The sequence below is a fragment of the Homalodisca vitripennis genome, chromosome 4 (assembly GCF_021130785.1).
Source record: "Homalodisca vitripennis isolate AUS2020 chromosome 4, UT_GWSS_2.1, whole genome shotgun sequence".
NCBI lineage: Eukaryota > Metazoa > Arthropoda > Insecta > Hemiptera > Cicadellidae > Homalodisca > Homalodisca vitripennis.
The window spans coordinates 157,838,194-157,852,972 of NC_060210.1; the positions used below are offsets into that span (position 1 = coordinate 157,838,194).

The window sequence follows — 14,779 nt, forward strand, 5'->3', positions numbered from 1 at the left end:
TTATATAACCAAAAAACAAAAAAAAAAATGTGAAGTTATATTCTAAAAAGTTTTTACGATACCGTAGTTTTTTTGTTACTAGGTGTATAATTTGCATTGTTCTCTAATTGCATTATTTATAATTTAATTCGTTAATTAATGCATAAAAACAATGATAAATCACTGAATGGACTTATTAAGCCCAATTATGTAAGTGATATGGCAATGACAGGGTACCGATTAGGTCTAGTTATTTTGTAGTTGTGGCTATTGCGAATATCCTCAGTTGTTATAATGTTGTGATAGTAGCAGCGAGCCGTGCAGCAGATTTTATCAATGCTTTTATATCTGTCTATAAGTAGCGTGCAGGCGTGTGCGGTGGGCAGCGTCTCAGTACCGGCACCTCAGTCGGCGCGCGCTCAGTCAGTCAGGCAGTGTCAGTCGGTGTGTACAGTGTCACGGCATGTTGTCCCTCACACTTGTCGCTCCTTTCTTCTTCATAGCTGGTCAGTAAGTACGTTGTACGTTATTGTGCGTGGCAGTGAACATGTTCTACCATTTATAAGGATTTTCTATTTGTGTTTTTATTACTCCAAATTTTAATTTTCAAACTTTGTAAAACATACAAAATTATTTATTTACTCGTGTATTTTGTGTGTGGAGAAATAAAAATGAAAAGTGGCGAATTTCAATAACTGATCCTGATTAGAGTTAAATAACAATTTCATTCAAAGATTCAAGAAGGAAATATAAACTCACTGTTATGTTTGTACCGTCGCATGGATGGGTCTACTAAGTTAGGTCTATATTCGAAAATTGATATTTTTATTTGAATTAATATTGAAAATTAGAAAAATTATTAAATTATGAACAATATGAATTAATCCTAAATTCCTTAAAGGATATTGGATCCCATTAAACACAGAAGAAAATTCCGTAAGAATGCCAGATTGTTGTCATGTTTAATGCGATTCGAAACTGGAAGGTTTTATGAGAAAACATGACAAATATAGGTTTGGAGTTCGTGATACGCTGACTATGAACACAATTCGGTGGTGTCATGAATAACACAATGTGTTGTATGCGTTATATCAAGTAGCAGAAATTTAATGAAATGAGATGACTGGGAGTGTATATTTTTTATTGCATCACTTTATTTCGAATGATTTCTACTTTCAATTGAGTAACTCATTAAATGGACATCAAAAGAAAAAAATAGTGTTGTTACTTAAAATTTCATTCACTCTTTAAGAAATCCTCTATATACCATTATCAAAATGCACAATGTGTAGAATGACATAAGTTTTTTTATAAATTGTCAATAAATTTTATTAATAAAGTTTTTGATATGTAGTTGGTGTAGTTTAAGAGCTGAATAAAAACTATTGTTTTGCAGTGCTAGAATATTGTTTTACTCAGACACTAGAAAATTTGTCACTCTTTGATGTTAAAGTTGTATTTAAAAATGGTTTGCAAATTAGCTACATATGTGGTTATTCGTATTCTCTCCTGATAAATAATGCAATATTTCCCTGCTCAAAAGGTTACAAAGTTTTGTATTCGCATCGATTGTTGTAGAGGGCCGCGGTCAGTCGCCTTACGTTCCACGCAGAATGGAGATTAACAATTAGCTCATCATAATTAATAGTCCTCTCTTTGTACGAGTACCAACAGTTGCATGCCAGAACTGTACGTTTATACACGAGAAGAACGGACGTTTTGGTGAATCATATCAAAATAAACCAGGCATGCAGACTGGAGATTAACAACTAGCTCATCATAATTAATAGTCCTCTCTTTGTACGAGTACCAACAGTTGCATGCCAGAACTGTACGTTTATACACGAGAAGAACGGACGTTTTGGTGAATCATATCAAAATAAACCAGGCATGCAGACTGGAGATTAACAACTAGCTCATCATAATTAATAGTCCTCTCTTTGTACGAGTACCAACAGTTGCATGCCAGAACTGTACGTTTATACACGAGAAGAACGGACGTTTTGGTGAATCATATCAAAATAAACCAGGCATGCAGACTGGAGATTAACAACTAGCTCATCATAATTAATAGTCCTCTTTGTACGAATACCAACAGTTGCATGACATAACTGTACGTTTATACACGAGAAGAACGGACGTTTTGGTGAATCATATCAGGATAAACCAGGCATGCAGACTGGAGATTAACAATGAGCTCATCATAATTAATAGTCCTCTGTTTGTACGGATACCAACAGTTGCATGACATAACTGTACGTTTATACACGAGAAGAACGGACGTTTTGGTGAATCATATCAGGATAAACCAGGCATGCAGACTGGAGATTAACAATTAGCTCATCATAATATTAATAGTCCTCTCTTTGTACGAATAAAAACAGTTGCATGACATAACTGTACGTTTATACACGAGAAGAACGGGCGTTTTGGTGAATCATATCAAAATAAACCAGGCATGCAGACTGGAGATTAACAATGAGCTCATCATAATATTAATAGTCCTTTCTTTGTACGAATACCAACAGTTGCATGACATAACTGTACGTTTATACACGAGAAGAACGGACGTTTTGGTGAATCGTATCAGGATAAACCAGACATGCATACTGGAGATTAACAATTAGCTTATCATAATATTAATAGTCCTCTCTTTGTACGAATACCAACAGTTGCATGACATAACTGTACGTTTATACACGAGAAGAACGGACGTTTTGGTGAATCATATCAGGCTAAACCAGGCATGCAGAATGGATATTGACAATGAGCTCATCATAATATTAATAGTCCTCTCTTTGTACGAATAAAAACAGTTGCATGACATAACTGTACGTTTATACACGAGAAGAACGGACGTTTTGGTGAATCATATCAAAATAAACCAGGCATGCAGACTGGAGATTAACAATGAGCTCATCATAATATTAATAGTCCTTTCTTTGTACGAATACCAACAGTTGCATGACATAACTGTACGTTTATACACGAGAAGAACGGACGTTTTGGTGAATCGTATCAGGATAAACCAGACATGCATACTGGAGATTAACAATTAGCTTATCATAATATTAATAGTCCTCTCTTTGTACGAATACCAACAGTTGCATGACATAACTGTACGTTTATACACGAGAAGAACGGACGTTTTGGTGAATCATATCAGGCTAAACCAGGCATGCAGAATGGATATTGACAATGAGCTCATCATAATATTAATAGTCCTCTCTTTGTACGAATAAAAACGGTTGCATGACATAACTGTACGTTTATACACGAGAAGAACGGGCGTTTTGGTGAATCATATCAAAATAAACCAGGCATGCAGACTGGAGATTAACAATGAGCTCATCATAATATTAATAGTCCTTTCTTTGTACGAATACCAACAGTTGCATGACATAACTGTACGTTTATACACGAGAAGAACGGACGTTTTGGTGAATCGTATCAGGATAAACCAGACATGCATACTGGAGATTAACAATTAGCTTATCATAATATTAATAGTCCTCTCTTTGTACGAATACCAACAGTTGCATGACATAACTGTACGTTTATACACGAGAAGAACGGACGTTTTGGTGAATCATATCAGGCTAAACCAGGCATGCAGAATGGATATTGACAATGAGCTCATCATAATATTAATAGTCCTCTCTTTGTACGAATAAAAACAGTTGCATGACATAACTGTACGTTTATACACGAGAAGAACGGACGTTTTGGTGAATCATATCAGGCTAAACCAGGCATGCAGAATGGATATTAACAATGAGCTCATCATAATTAATAAAATTAATAATCCTCTCTTTGTACGAGTACCAAACAGTTGCATGCCAAAACTGTACGTGTATGCATGAGAAGAACGAGCATCTTGGTGAAACAAATCAGGATAAACCAACAAACGCCTAACATCGTCATATACAATACATAAGAATAACCGAAGTGTTTATTCAAGTGTAACCAATCCACTCACAATTATGTGTTTTATCTCTAAACGTTATTGTAACAAGATTATCTCATAGATTGTTCAGACAATATATAACATGGTATTTATTCGCAAATATTACCATATGGTTGTATTCATATTTTGTTGAAATAATGTTTTTAGTTTTTACTTTTACACTAACGAAAATCTACCAATTCGTATTACGAAATCTCAGTATCTAACATTCCTGTCAAACTTTGATTTGAACGTGGAAAAATTTGTTTACCATGAATGTAAAATTGGTTATAAAACATGCGTGAATAGTGTGTCGTATTAAAAGATAAAATTCGGAAGAAAAATGTATATCCAAAACCTATTACAACAATTTACAAAATGGTATATTAATGGTATAGTATGGTAATTTTATTTAATTTTAATTGTTTATTCCACAACAGTACAAAACAGTGTCTATACATGTTTTACGTGATATACTTGTACAAAGTGAACTATGTTTATTTGTTTATACATGGTGTTCAAAAAAGGATGCCACAAACTTCTGTGGCTGATATAATTTAAAACAAATAATGTACTATAAACATAGGTTCAGAAATGCGTTGTTTAGCCATTAGCCGCCATTTTATAATTTTTATTAACAAGTATATCTAAAACTACCAAAGTTACAAACTTCAAACTTTGCACATAGATTACAACAAATAATTATGTGATTTGCTTTAATAGTAACAAAATGGTCTATGTTAAAATTTTCTAGAGTCAAATAACAAAATGTTCACGATACAGCTACTTTAGACAAACATTCTAACGGTACCTTTCTTCAACGAAATCCGTCAACGCATAAGCTAGCACGACCAATTTAAAGGTCCGCTTGCACAAGCCGAGAGTACTATAACAGACATGTCACAGTTGAGATGCATCAGCTGTTCGTTGATCCCGGCTTGTGCAAGCGCACCTTTAAAGTTGTCATGCTCGATTATGCGTTGACGGATTTCGTTAAAAAAAGTACTGTTTATAAAATTACCAAAAATTTTGCTATAATTGTGTATGTGTATATTATACACCAATAAGAATGTCTTCCCGTAAAGACTGTTCATCTGTGCTATGCAATTAACGAGGACATCTTAGTATTGAAATATACTTCTACAATCGGAAAGACATTAGAAACAACAAACAGATGCGGTAAATTTGTCCATATGTACAGGAGTGCAAATCGTCTTCATTTTGTTTGTACAATATTTTGACACGTCAAATTTATTATTTTGGCTCGTGAAGCAAGTGTTTGGGATACCTAAACAAACGCATTGTAATACCGTTTACTTTGGCACCATAACAATAATGGAGAAACAGCTGTTACAGGCTGATTTATTTTACTCAGGCGTGTTTTGGCAGATCTGTAAAGCGCCTCTGAATGAACGTAATTTTAGCCTCGGTTGGCACAGGTTCCCGTGTCGCGGCTCCATCTCGTCGTGTTGTGGCCAGCGCGGCGGTCGCCCTCTCGGGGCACGTCAGGATGCCACTCAGCTGTACTTGGAACCGTCAAGGACTTGTATAAGATCGTATTATTACTTTGTGGCGGCCACTCCCGCATGCAGACTTGACTTGTGTTGTCTATAACTGCAACTCTTCTGCCCGCATGGTAGGCTACGGCTACATAGGCCTGTGCGTCCATCTGCCGATCCGTGACTTTACCCGTTACAAAGTACCATCTGTGTTACTACTACGCTTGGGCTATAGTACTATGGGATGAACAATAATCCTACCGCCTCAGTCGGAAGTAGTAGATAGATTTTGTGACAGCTGAAATGCTAATGTGGTTAATTTAAAATACAGGATTCTACGATATTTGTAAAAGTCCTATAAGTCGACGAATAACGGAGTTTTTAATTTTTCAAAAGTTTGATCAGCCCCCATATTGAAACGAAATGGCGTACCGAGCTGGCCAACTAACTTAGCCGACATAACATCAGTTTTCGTACCAAGTTTGAACATGTGTCAGAATGTCTATCGACAGTAGGTGATAATTTTATTATGAGATTTACCTGTAGAGTAATCAGCATCGTCTTGAAAACCGTTTGAGATCCAAAACAATTGTTTGTAACAACAAATTTGAAAATGTTATAATCTATACATTTTATAACTCTACCATGAGAACAATTCCAATAGGGCGATTTTATTTACAAAATCTACCAAATATATTATCAGATGAAAAAGAGAAGTAGCCCATATAAAACTAAAATTCTTCGTTTATACATTACAATGGTAGGCTAAATTATTTTAAATTATACACAATAAAATAACGAGGAAACTTTCTAAAGCCGAATGTTTCCAACAATAATAAAACAGCTGAGTTATTAGAGTACCTATGTAAATTCTATAGCTTGAAATTGAGCGAAGCGTTGGGCCTCTGTAGGGCAGCACGGCGGTATCAAGCCTGTCTGCACACGTCAAGATAATATGTTGTAACAATCAGTGAAAAGTCAGGAAACATGCCTGTTAGCTAACGTATGTAACCCTCTGCACGAAATTCACGCAACGTAACTCGTAACTGATCTCCCAGGCTCCCCCTCTCGTAAAGGGCAATTTTCTCATAAGGAGTTTGATTACATAATACGTTTTCAAGTAGCCAAGTAGCCAACTCAAAGTCCATCGGCTCCCGTAGCACAAGCTGGTAACTTGTTAACCGATCTAGCTAAATGTAGTACCTAACCAACATAACATTATTGTTGGGTACCAACAATTGCCGCGCCAACTCAATCGGCTGCGAACGACGAAGGGGTTGTTCTCGCAGCTATAACTTTGTGTTTATAATGCTTGTGGATCAAATATGTTACATGTGATTATTGAAAACCACTTCCCCTCTACTAATTATTATGTATCATTTTAACTGTGAGTTGTAAATGTATATTTTTAGTTATTTAGAAAACATTAGCAACAGTCAAGCGCATACATTTTGTGCCCGGACTGTGACACGATTATACTACTCGTACAGCAGTGTACCATTTGCTGCAAATAAAATTTAAAATGTATTTACTAAATATTGATGCGAGAAATTATATACGAAAATATTTTAGAATTTAATTAGTGATTTCAAATTGCGGGTAAATTAAATTATGTAATTTTTCAAGAAAGGGTCTGCGGATGTAGGATGATACATAAGTTGCAGGTTTATCTGGTAGTCTACTTTATTAACGGGTTTACAGCGAGAGTTGACTTTTGTTCTCTCTGACCTAGTGATCGGATAGTTGGAGGATAATTAAAGGCGTAGGTTATTGGTTATTGGAAGAGGTCGGTATAAAAACCTCCGAACACGCTTCTCGGCTTCTTTTGAGTATGTTTTTGCGGTTAATTGCTAGTGGTTTGCGTTTTCACAACAAAAGTTAAGTTGTTGTATAAGTACTTTCTTGTGGAATTACACAAGTTGTTTTGACGAATATGTCCTGCAGCAGAAGAATATGCGGATGATTTAAACATTAATTAGGTTGTGAAGTCATGTAGACTCTATTGAGCCAGGACTATCAACATCGTGTTTTATTTTTTCTACACGACAAATGTTTGCTCGCTGCTCTATTATACTTCATTGTACTAACAGTATCTTGTCTTTTGAAATGAAAATAGTGTTTTTCGTTAAATCGCGCTCAATTCAGATCCACACAATTCTTTCATAGTTTATTATCATGTTGTACATGGCACAAAACAGGTAATAAAAAATGTTTTACATAGCGTAGACTGCACCTGTAGACTGTAGATTGCCAAGTGTTCTTCCATATGACTACGTAATAATGAGAACAAACCAAACGCATGGTTACTAACATCAGAAATCTCCTGTTACACAATTATTGGTAACAAACAAACGCATGGTTACTAACATGAGAAATCTCCTGTTACACAATTATTGGTAACAAACAAACGCATGGTTACTAACATGAGAAATCTCCTGTTACACAATTATTGGTAACAAAAAAACGCATGGTTACTAACATGAGAAATCTCCTGTTACACAATTATTGGTAACAAACAAACGCATGGTTACTAACATGAGAAATCTCCTGTTACACAATTATTGGTAACAAACAAACGCATGGTTACTAACATGAGAAATCTCCTGTTACACAATTATTGGTAACAAACAAACGCATGGTTACTAACATGAGAAATCTCCTGTTACACAATTATTGGTAACAAACAAACGCATGGTTACTAACATGAGAAATCTCCTATTACACAATTATTGGTAACAAACAAATGCATGGTTACTAACATGAGAAATCTCCTGTTACACAATTATTGGTAACAAACAAACGCATGGTTACTAACATGAGAAATCTCCTGTTACACAATTATTGGTAACAAACAAACGCATGGTTGCTAACATGAGAAATCTCCTGTTACACAATTATTGGTAACAAACAAACGCATGGTTACTAACATGAGAAATCTCCTGTTACACGATTATTGGTAACAAACATTTAGTAACATGCCTTGATCTCGTGTACAGGGCTGTTAAAGAAGTGAACTATTCGTCGGTAAGTTCTCTAGTGTGGGAACGATTTATCGCAGTCGGATGTTGTGACAACGGCCGCTAGCCTCTCCTGTGACGTGACGGGCATCTCTCGTGGTAAACAGCGCGCTCTGGTCTGGAGGTAGCTCAGGCAAACCGTCCAGTAGATCTTACTTTTTATCCGATCGATTCTTTAAATATTTTATAGAAAAGGTTTATTAGGCTTCGTTTTCTTTTACGAACTGGCAACTAGACTACAAGTTTAAACACGTCTTCTTAAAGATTCTATATTAATATGACAAATTCACTTGTAAATTATTCATGTATTTATACTTGATATACTCAATAGTATAGATGCACTTTTAATTTACAAGTATCTGCACTTCTGGTTTTACTTGTTCTAGTCAGAAGTTTACATGTATTTGATATTATATTAGTGACAAGTTTATCTGCGTTTCTAAATATTTAAGTTGCCTAATAGGCTAACGTGGGCGTAGTCCTGTCACTACGCGCGAGATAAGGTTGTCTCAAATCATGGGGAGTTTCAATACAACCAACCAAGGTACATATTTATAGACTCCCAGTACACGACTGGCCGGGGGTAGGCTATACAAATAATACTTAATACAACCAGCTAGTGTGCACGTTTATAGAATCTTGGTACACATCTGGCGGGGGTAGGCTATACAAATAGTACTTAATACAACCAGCTAGTGTGCACATTTATAGAATCCTGGTACATGTCTGGCGGGGGTAGGCTATACAAATAATACTTAATACAACCAGCTAGTGTGCACATTTATAGAATCTTGGTACACATCTGGCGGGGGTAGGCTATACAAATAGTACTTAATACAACCAGCTAGTGTGCACATTTATAGAATCCTGGTACATGTCTGGCGGGGGTAGGCTATACTCGTGCAAATAGTACTTAATACAACCAGCTAGTGTGCACATTTATAGAATCCTGGTACACGTCTGGCGGGGGTAGGCTATACAAATAGTACTTAATACAACCAGCTAGTGTGCACATTTATAGAATCCTGGTACATGTCTGGCGGGGGTAGGCTATACAAATAATACTTAATACAACCAGCTAGTGTGCACATTCATAGAATCCTGGTACATGTCTGGCGGGGGTAGGCTATACAAATAATACTTAATACAACCAGCTAGTGTGCACATTCATAGAATCCCAGTACACGTCATGCGGTAGTAGGCTATACAAACAGTACTTAATAAGATCAACCAGTGTGTACATTTATAGAATCCCAGTACACGTCTGGCTAGGGAATAGGCTGTACAAGTAGTACTCAATACAACCTGCCAACATGTATATTTATAGACTCCCAGTACACGTCATGCGGTAGTAGGCTATACAAACAGTACTTAATAAGACCAACCAGTGTGTACATTTATAGAATCCCAGTACACGTCTGGCTAGGGAATAGGCTGTACAAGTAGTACTCAATACAACCTGCCAACATGTATATTTATAGACTCCCAGTACATGACTGGCTGGGGGGTAGCTATACAAGGAGCACTTAACTATGCCAAATCGTATGCTTAATTATATAACCTCTAAATGTTTGTACTTTCTCATTGTTATGAATTATTATCAAGTGTAATATTACCCTACCCATTTTGTGCGCCTACAGTAGATACATTTCATATCAAACATATGATAATGATATATACATATAATGCAACAAATCAAAGAAACAAATAAACACGTTAACGCCACGGTGAGCGTCCTTTAGATCACTCATTATATAGCCTTAGTTAAGGAGTTGATAATACAAATTAAGTATGTGGATATGACTAAGACCTGATCGTTATGTCCCAGGTATGACATGTTTTGCCAGCGTCTATACGTACAACATTGTCACTAATCCTATGGTAATACATCCCAAGGAGGTGTAGTTCCAACCCTTGGACATGATTAAGACAGCATTACGCCCTAGAGATGACATGTTATGCCAGCTGTCGATATGTAGAGCGATGTCTCTAACCCCTTGATGTTATATGTGAATACGTAAGATCGTAGTACCCCCAGGCTTGCCACGTTATACCGGATGTCTATTTATACAGAATTGAAACAAAACCCTCCGGTATTACATCCCAAGAAGGTGTAGTTCCAATCATTGGATATAATTACATAGCTGCTCTGGCATTCGTATGAGTCGCACTCCGAGTTTAATTCGCCAACAATTTTGAAAGTGTATCTTCTATATGGAATTTGAAGATTCTTATTTATTTGTGTTGTAAATATTTGCATTACAGAATAAAGTAAAGCAATCGTATATTCTCTGTATATTTTGAACTATTTTAGCGTATGAAATATAAAGTCTAAAATCATCAGTGACAAAAACGTATATTTATAATTATAAGATACGAAATATTCTAAATAATTGGCCGAACCATAGGGCACAATTGATTAATGGCTTATGATAAATGATTGCTGACCTGCAACACTTCATCTTTCTAATGTAGTATCTTACAATTGAAACATAATATCCCCGGTAACTCGTACTTAAAATGTATATTGACCGCGCAGTGAACAGTTCGTGCCAGGCGTGACCTTGTTCTGTTAGACGTCATGTTGTTTGTAGACTTATTAGGTTTTGGTATTTATTAAACCACCGCCTTATTACAATCAAGCCGATAAGGGTTTGCTTGCTATTAGCAGTTATATTTGAACAACTGCAGCAGGAATTGTGTTATGATTGACAGTCTGAACACAACGAAATGAGGCACACCAGGAGAATCAAACACGCATGACAACTCCATTAAGTGAGGTCCGGTCGCGGAAAGGTACCGGTTCTCTGCCTGCAGATGCCGTCGCCTGATACCGCGGCAGCAGCTGTCCGCTGTCCAACAAATTATTGACACGCCTCTCAGTTTTCGGATAGCATCAGAATTTTGATTCGTAAGATACTCACTAGGACAGGATAACTGGTTCGTGAGCTTGTCGGGCAAATACGTAAAAACGGCTAACTTGATATTCGTTTCTAGTTTCGAGGCTACTTTCTATGAAAGAGCAGTGTATAAAAGAGAAATTTGTTAAGATAAATATTTTCTTTAATGTCAAAATCATGTTTAAGTCAGTACATTTGTCTCCTTTATGAAAAGAAAAATGTTATCTTTTTAATAGTACATATTTTGGATAGTATTTATACTCAGTGTGAAATGAATTACAATATATACTTCAATCAACAATGTATTAAAATACAGTCCATTGTAAATAAAAACTACATGCGATGGAAAGTAACATCTACTTTGTTACCGGATCTCGAATCGTCGTCCACGTACACACAGCTGGACTTTTCTCTTAGTATATCTCTCTATATTTTTAGTGAAGTACGAGGTGTGATCAAAAAGTTCCAGGACTGAATTTTTATACATTTATTCATACAACATACAGGTTATTCGAATTTGTCTCCTTCAAAGTACTCCCCTTGGGAAGCTGCACAATTTTCCCACCGGTGTTTCCACTGATCAAAGGCCCCAGAAAACTCTTCTTTTGTAAAGGTGTTTAGCAGCTCCGTCGTTTTTTCTTTAATTTCGTCAACTGTTTGAAATCTTCGTCCTTTAGGGGTCTCTTGAGCTTCGGGAAGAGAAAAAAAGTCTGCTGGAGCCAGGTCAGGTAAGTAGGGGGGCTGAGGAATGACAGTCATTGCGTTTTTACACAAAAGTCACGGATAACTAATGCAGAGTGAACAGGAGCATTGTCATGGTGAAGGACCCAATCACCACTTTGCCACAGCTCAGGTCTCTTTCCTCTCACAGCATTACGCAATTTTCTGAGGGTTTCAAGATAAACAAAAGATTAATTGTTTGACCTTGTGGAAGGAATTCAAAGTAGACGACACCTTTACAGTCAAAGAAAACCGTAAGCATGACCTTCACATTTGATTGACTTGACGTGCTTTCTTGGGTCTTGGAGAGCCTTTTGATGTCCATTGTGATGATTGGGCTTTTGTTTCCACATCGTAACCAAAACCCCATGTCTCATCTCCCGTAATGACATGATCCAAGAAGCTTTCGTCGTCATTTGCCTTTTGAAGAAGTTCCTCAGAAACATGAATTCGGTGTTGTTTTTGGTCTTCAGCCAACAGTTTTGGCACTAACTTTTCTGCAACACGACGCATTTGAAGTTTTTCAGTTAAAATTTCCTGACATGACCCAAATGAAATGTTACACTCTTCTGCCATTTCACGGATTGTTAGTCGACGGTCTAATCGTACGAGAGCGTTCACTTTAGCAACATTGTCATCACTGATTGACGTTGAAGGGTGTTCGGAACGAGCATCGTCGTCTGTGGATGTTCGGCCATCTTTAAACGTCGAACCACTGATGGCAGCATGATCGGCTTAGACATTCTTCAACAAAAGCCTCTAGTAACATCAAAAACGTTTCAGAAAACATTTTGTTCAGTTTCACACAAACACGTTGCTCTTCTTTCACATTCATTTTCATTAAACAAAAAAATAGCCAAACTCAATAAAACTAATCTCAAACAAACTGTGCTAATGTTACTTTCAGTGGTGTTATGATTGATCTGCAAACATCGCTGTGTTACTGTTGAATCAGAGAATATAATGCTGCCAACCGCATCGCTCTGAGACATTGCATTCCCATAGTATATAAAAAGTCCTGGAACTTTTTGATCACACCTCGTATATAAGGGAACGATTGCGCAAATTAATTGCGAGAACGAATAAAGTACTTTATGTTCAAGATAATTGTACCACGTATAAAACAACACCAGGGTGTGAATCTAGTTGTTTCTATGTACAAAAATATAAATTGTTACCGAAACATTATGGCATGATTAAAACTGCATTAATTTTTAGAAATATGTGTGAAAATTAGAAACGTCTGCTATTTTGCATGAAAGATTAAAGAAGCTGGAGGACTAAAAATTAGTATCTCTTTCCGCTTAACTAACTGGCATAACATGGGCTATGACACATTTATGTCAAAATCCCTGTAACAAAATCTGAGGTGTTGCCAACTTAAGAGTGCATATTATCGTAAGCTAAGTTGATGAGTCCAACTTTAATAGACTTCGAGGTTTCACTTTTATTGAAGAGTTTGTAGGGTTACTACCTTACGTTGCAATACAAGTTTTATTTGTATTTGTTAGCAGCTCTAACCAGAACTGCTTCCAAAAATGGACAGGGTCGGAGTACACTAGGTCTTTGGAGTCGCAGTTGTTGTACAGACATTATTTATCCATTTTCGGTAATATGACTATGAATTTTCCAATAGTTATTCAAAATTTTATTTTAAAGATAGCCGAGTGGCTAAATGATAAATAAATACCATAATGTTTTAACGCATAGTGAAAGAAGGGCTTTCAATATTTGTGTTCAATGCAATGAATGTTATGCATTCTGTGTTGCAATTCGTTTAGATATTCGGCAGTGTTCATGTCCATTAACCACACGCGCCTCATTTGTATGCGAGTACATATACGCCCACTCAGCCCTTCTCTGCTCGTTCACAATCATAGTTTTATAGAAAGCTTTCGTATATCCAGTGACAGCAGTGTAACATAGTGCCCGGCTCTGGAGACCGGTCGGTCTGGTTATACGTGCCCGTGCTGTTCGTTCTACGTAGACTAATTTGGCACGCAGAGCGCATACATTAGTTCACGCTGCGGGCTTACTGAGCAGTGAGCACTCGCTCTCCACATACTCGACTAGCTACAGCTAGTGAGTTACATAACTGTAATTATGTCTCATCTGTGCACCATTCACTAATTACACAGTCATTTAGACTTCTGCGCTGTGCCTTCTAACCACCATACATCACTCTGGTCTAGCGTTGGTAGATGACAACAACCGGGATGTCGAGTGCTGCTAGTGTTTTACAAACTAAAATTTAGTCTGTTACCACTGCTTTGAAATTTTTAAGCAACTTGATGACTGTAGGCTTACATCAGCATCATTTCAAAACTTTGTATTAGTCAGAAATTATCAAATTTAAGAAAACGATCGGAAAAATCAGATATTTTTTAAATGGAATAGAATTAAGAAAGAAATAAATTCTTTATTCAGATAGCTACAAAATCCACTCGTATCTTATCAAATAAATATGTTTATTAGTTTTTACAAATAACTCTTTTACAAACAGATTCACTCATGTCTCATAAGACTACTTGATGTTAGTTATAACAAATGAATCATTCTTCTACAAATGGCCATAAACCTAACTTTGTTGTAACTAAATTTTTGCACGCTGCAAAGGCAACCCTGCAAAAACAACTCTTTGTGTATCAAACACACGCAAACCACCTTCAATCTTCAGCGAATCCGGTAGAGAGTTGAAGTGCCTCTAACCATTGCACA

At 36.6% G+C, this 14,779-nt stretch overlaps 1 protein-coding gene across 1 annotated transcript in view; it reads left to right on the forward strand.

Annotated features, from left to right (window-relative positions):
- Window positions 1–368: 368 nt before the first annotated feature.
- The window catches only part of LOC124360402, a 31,630-nt gene continuing 17,219 nt past the window's right edge, over window positions 369–14,779 (forward strand). The window contains exon 1 of the mRNA XM_046814006.1: window positions 369–485. Within this exon, the coding sequence (XP_046669962.1) occupies window positions 443–485 (43 nt within the window). The 5' untranslated portion in view covers window positions 369–442. The remainder of the gene's footprint in view (window positions 486–14,779) is intronic.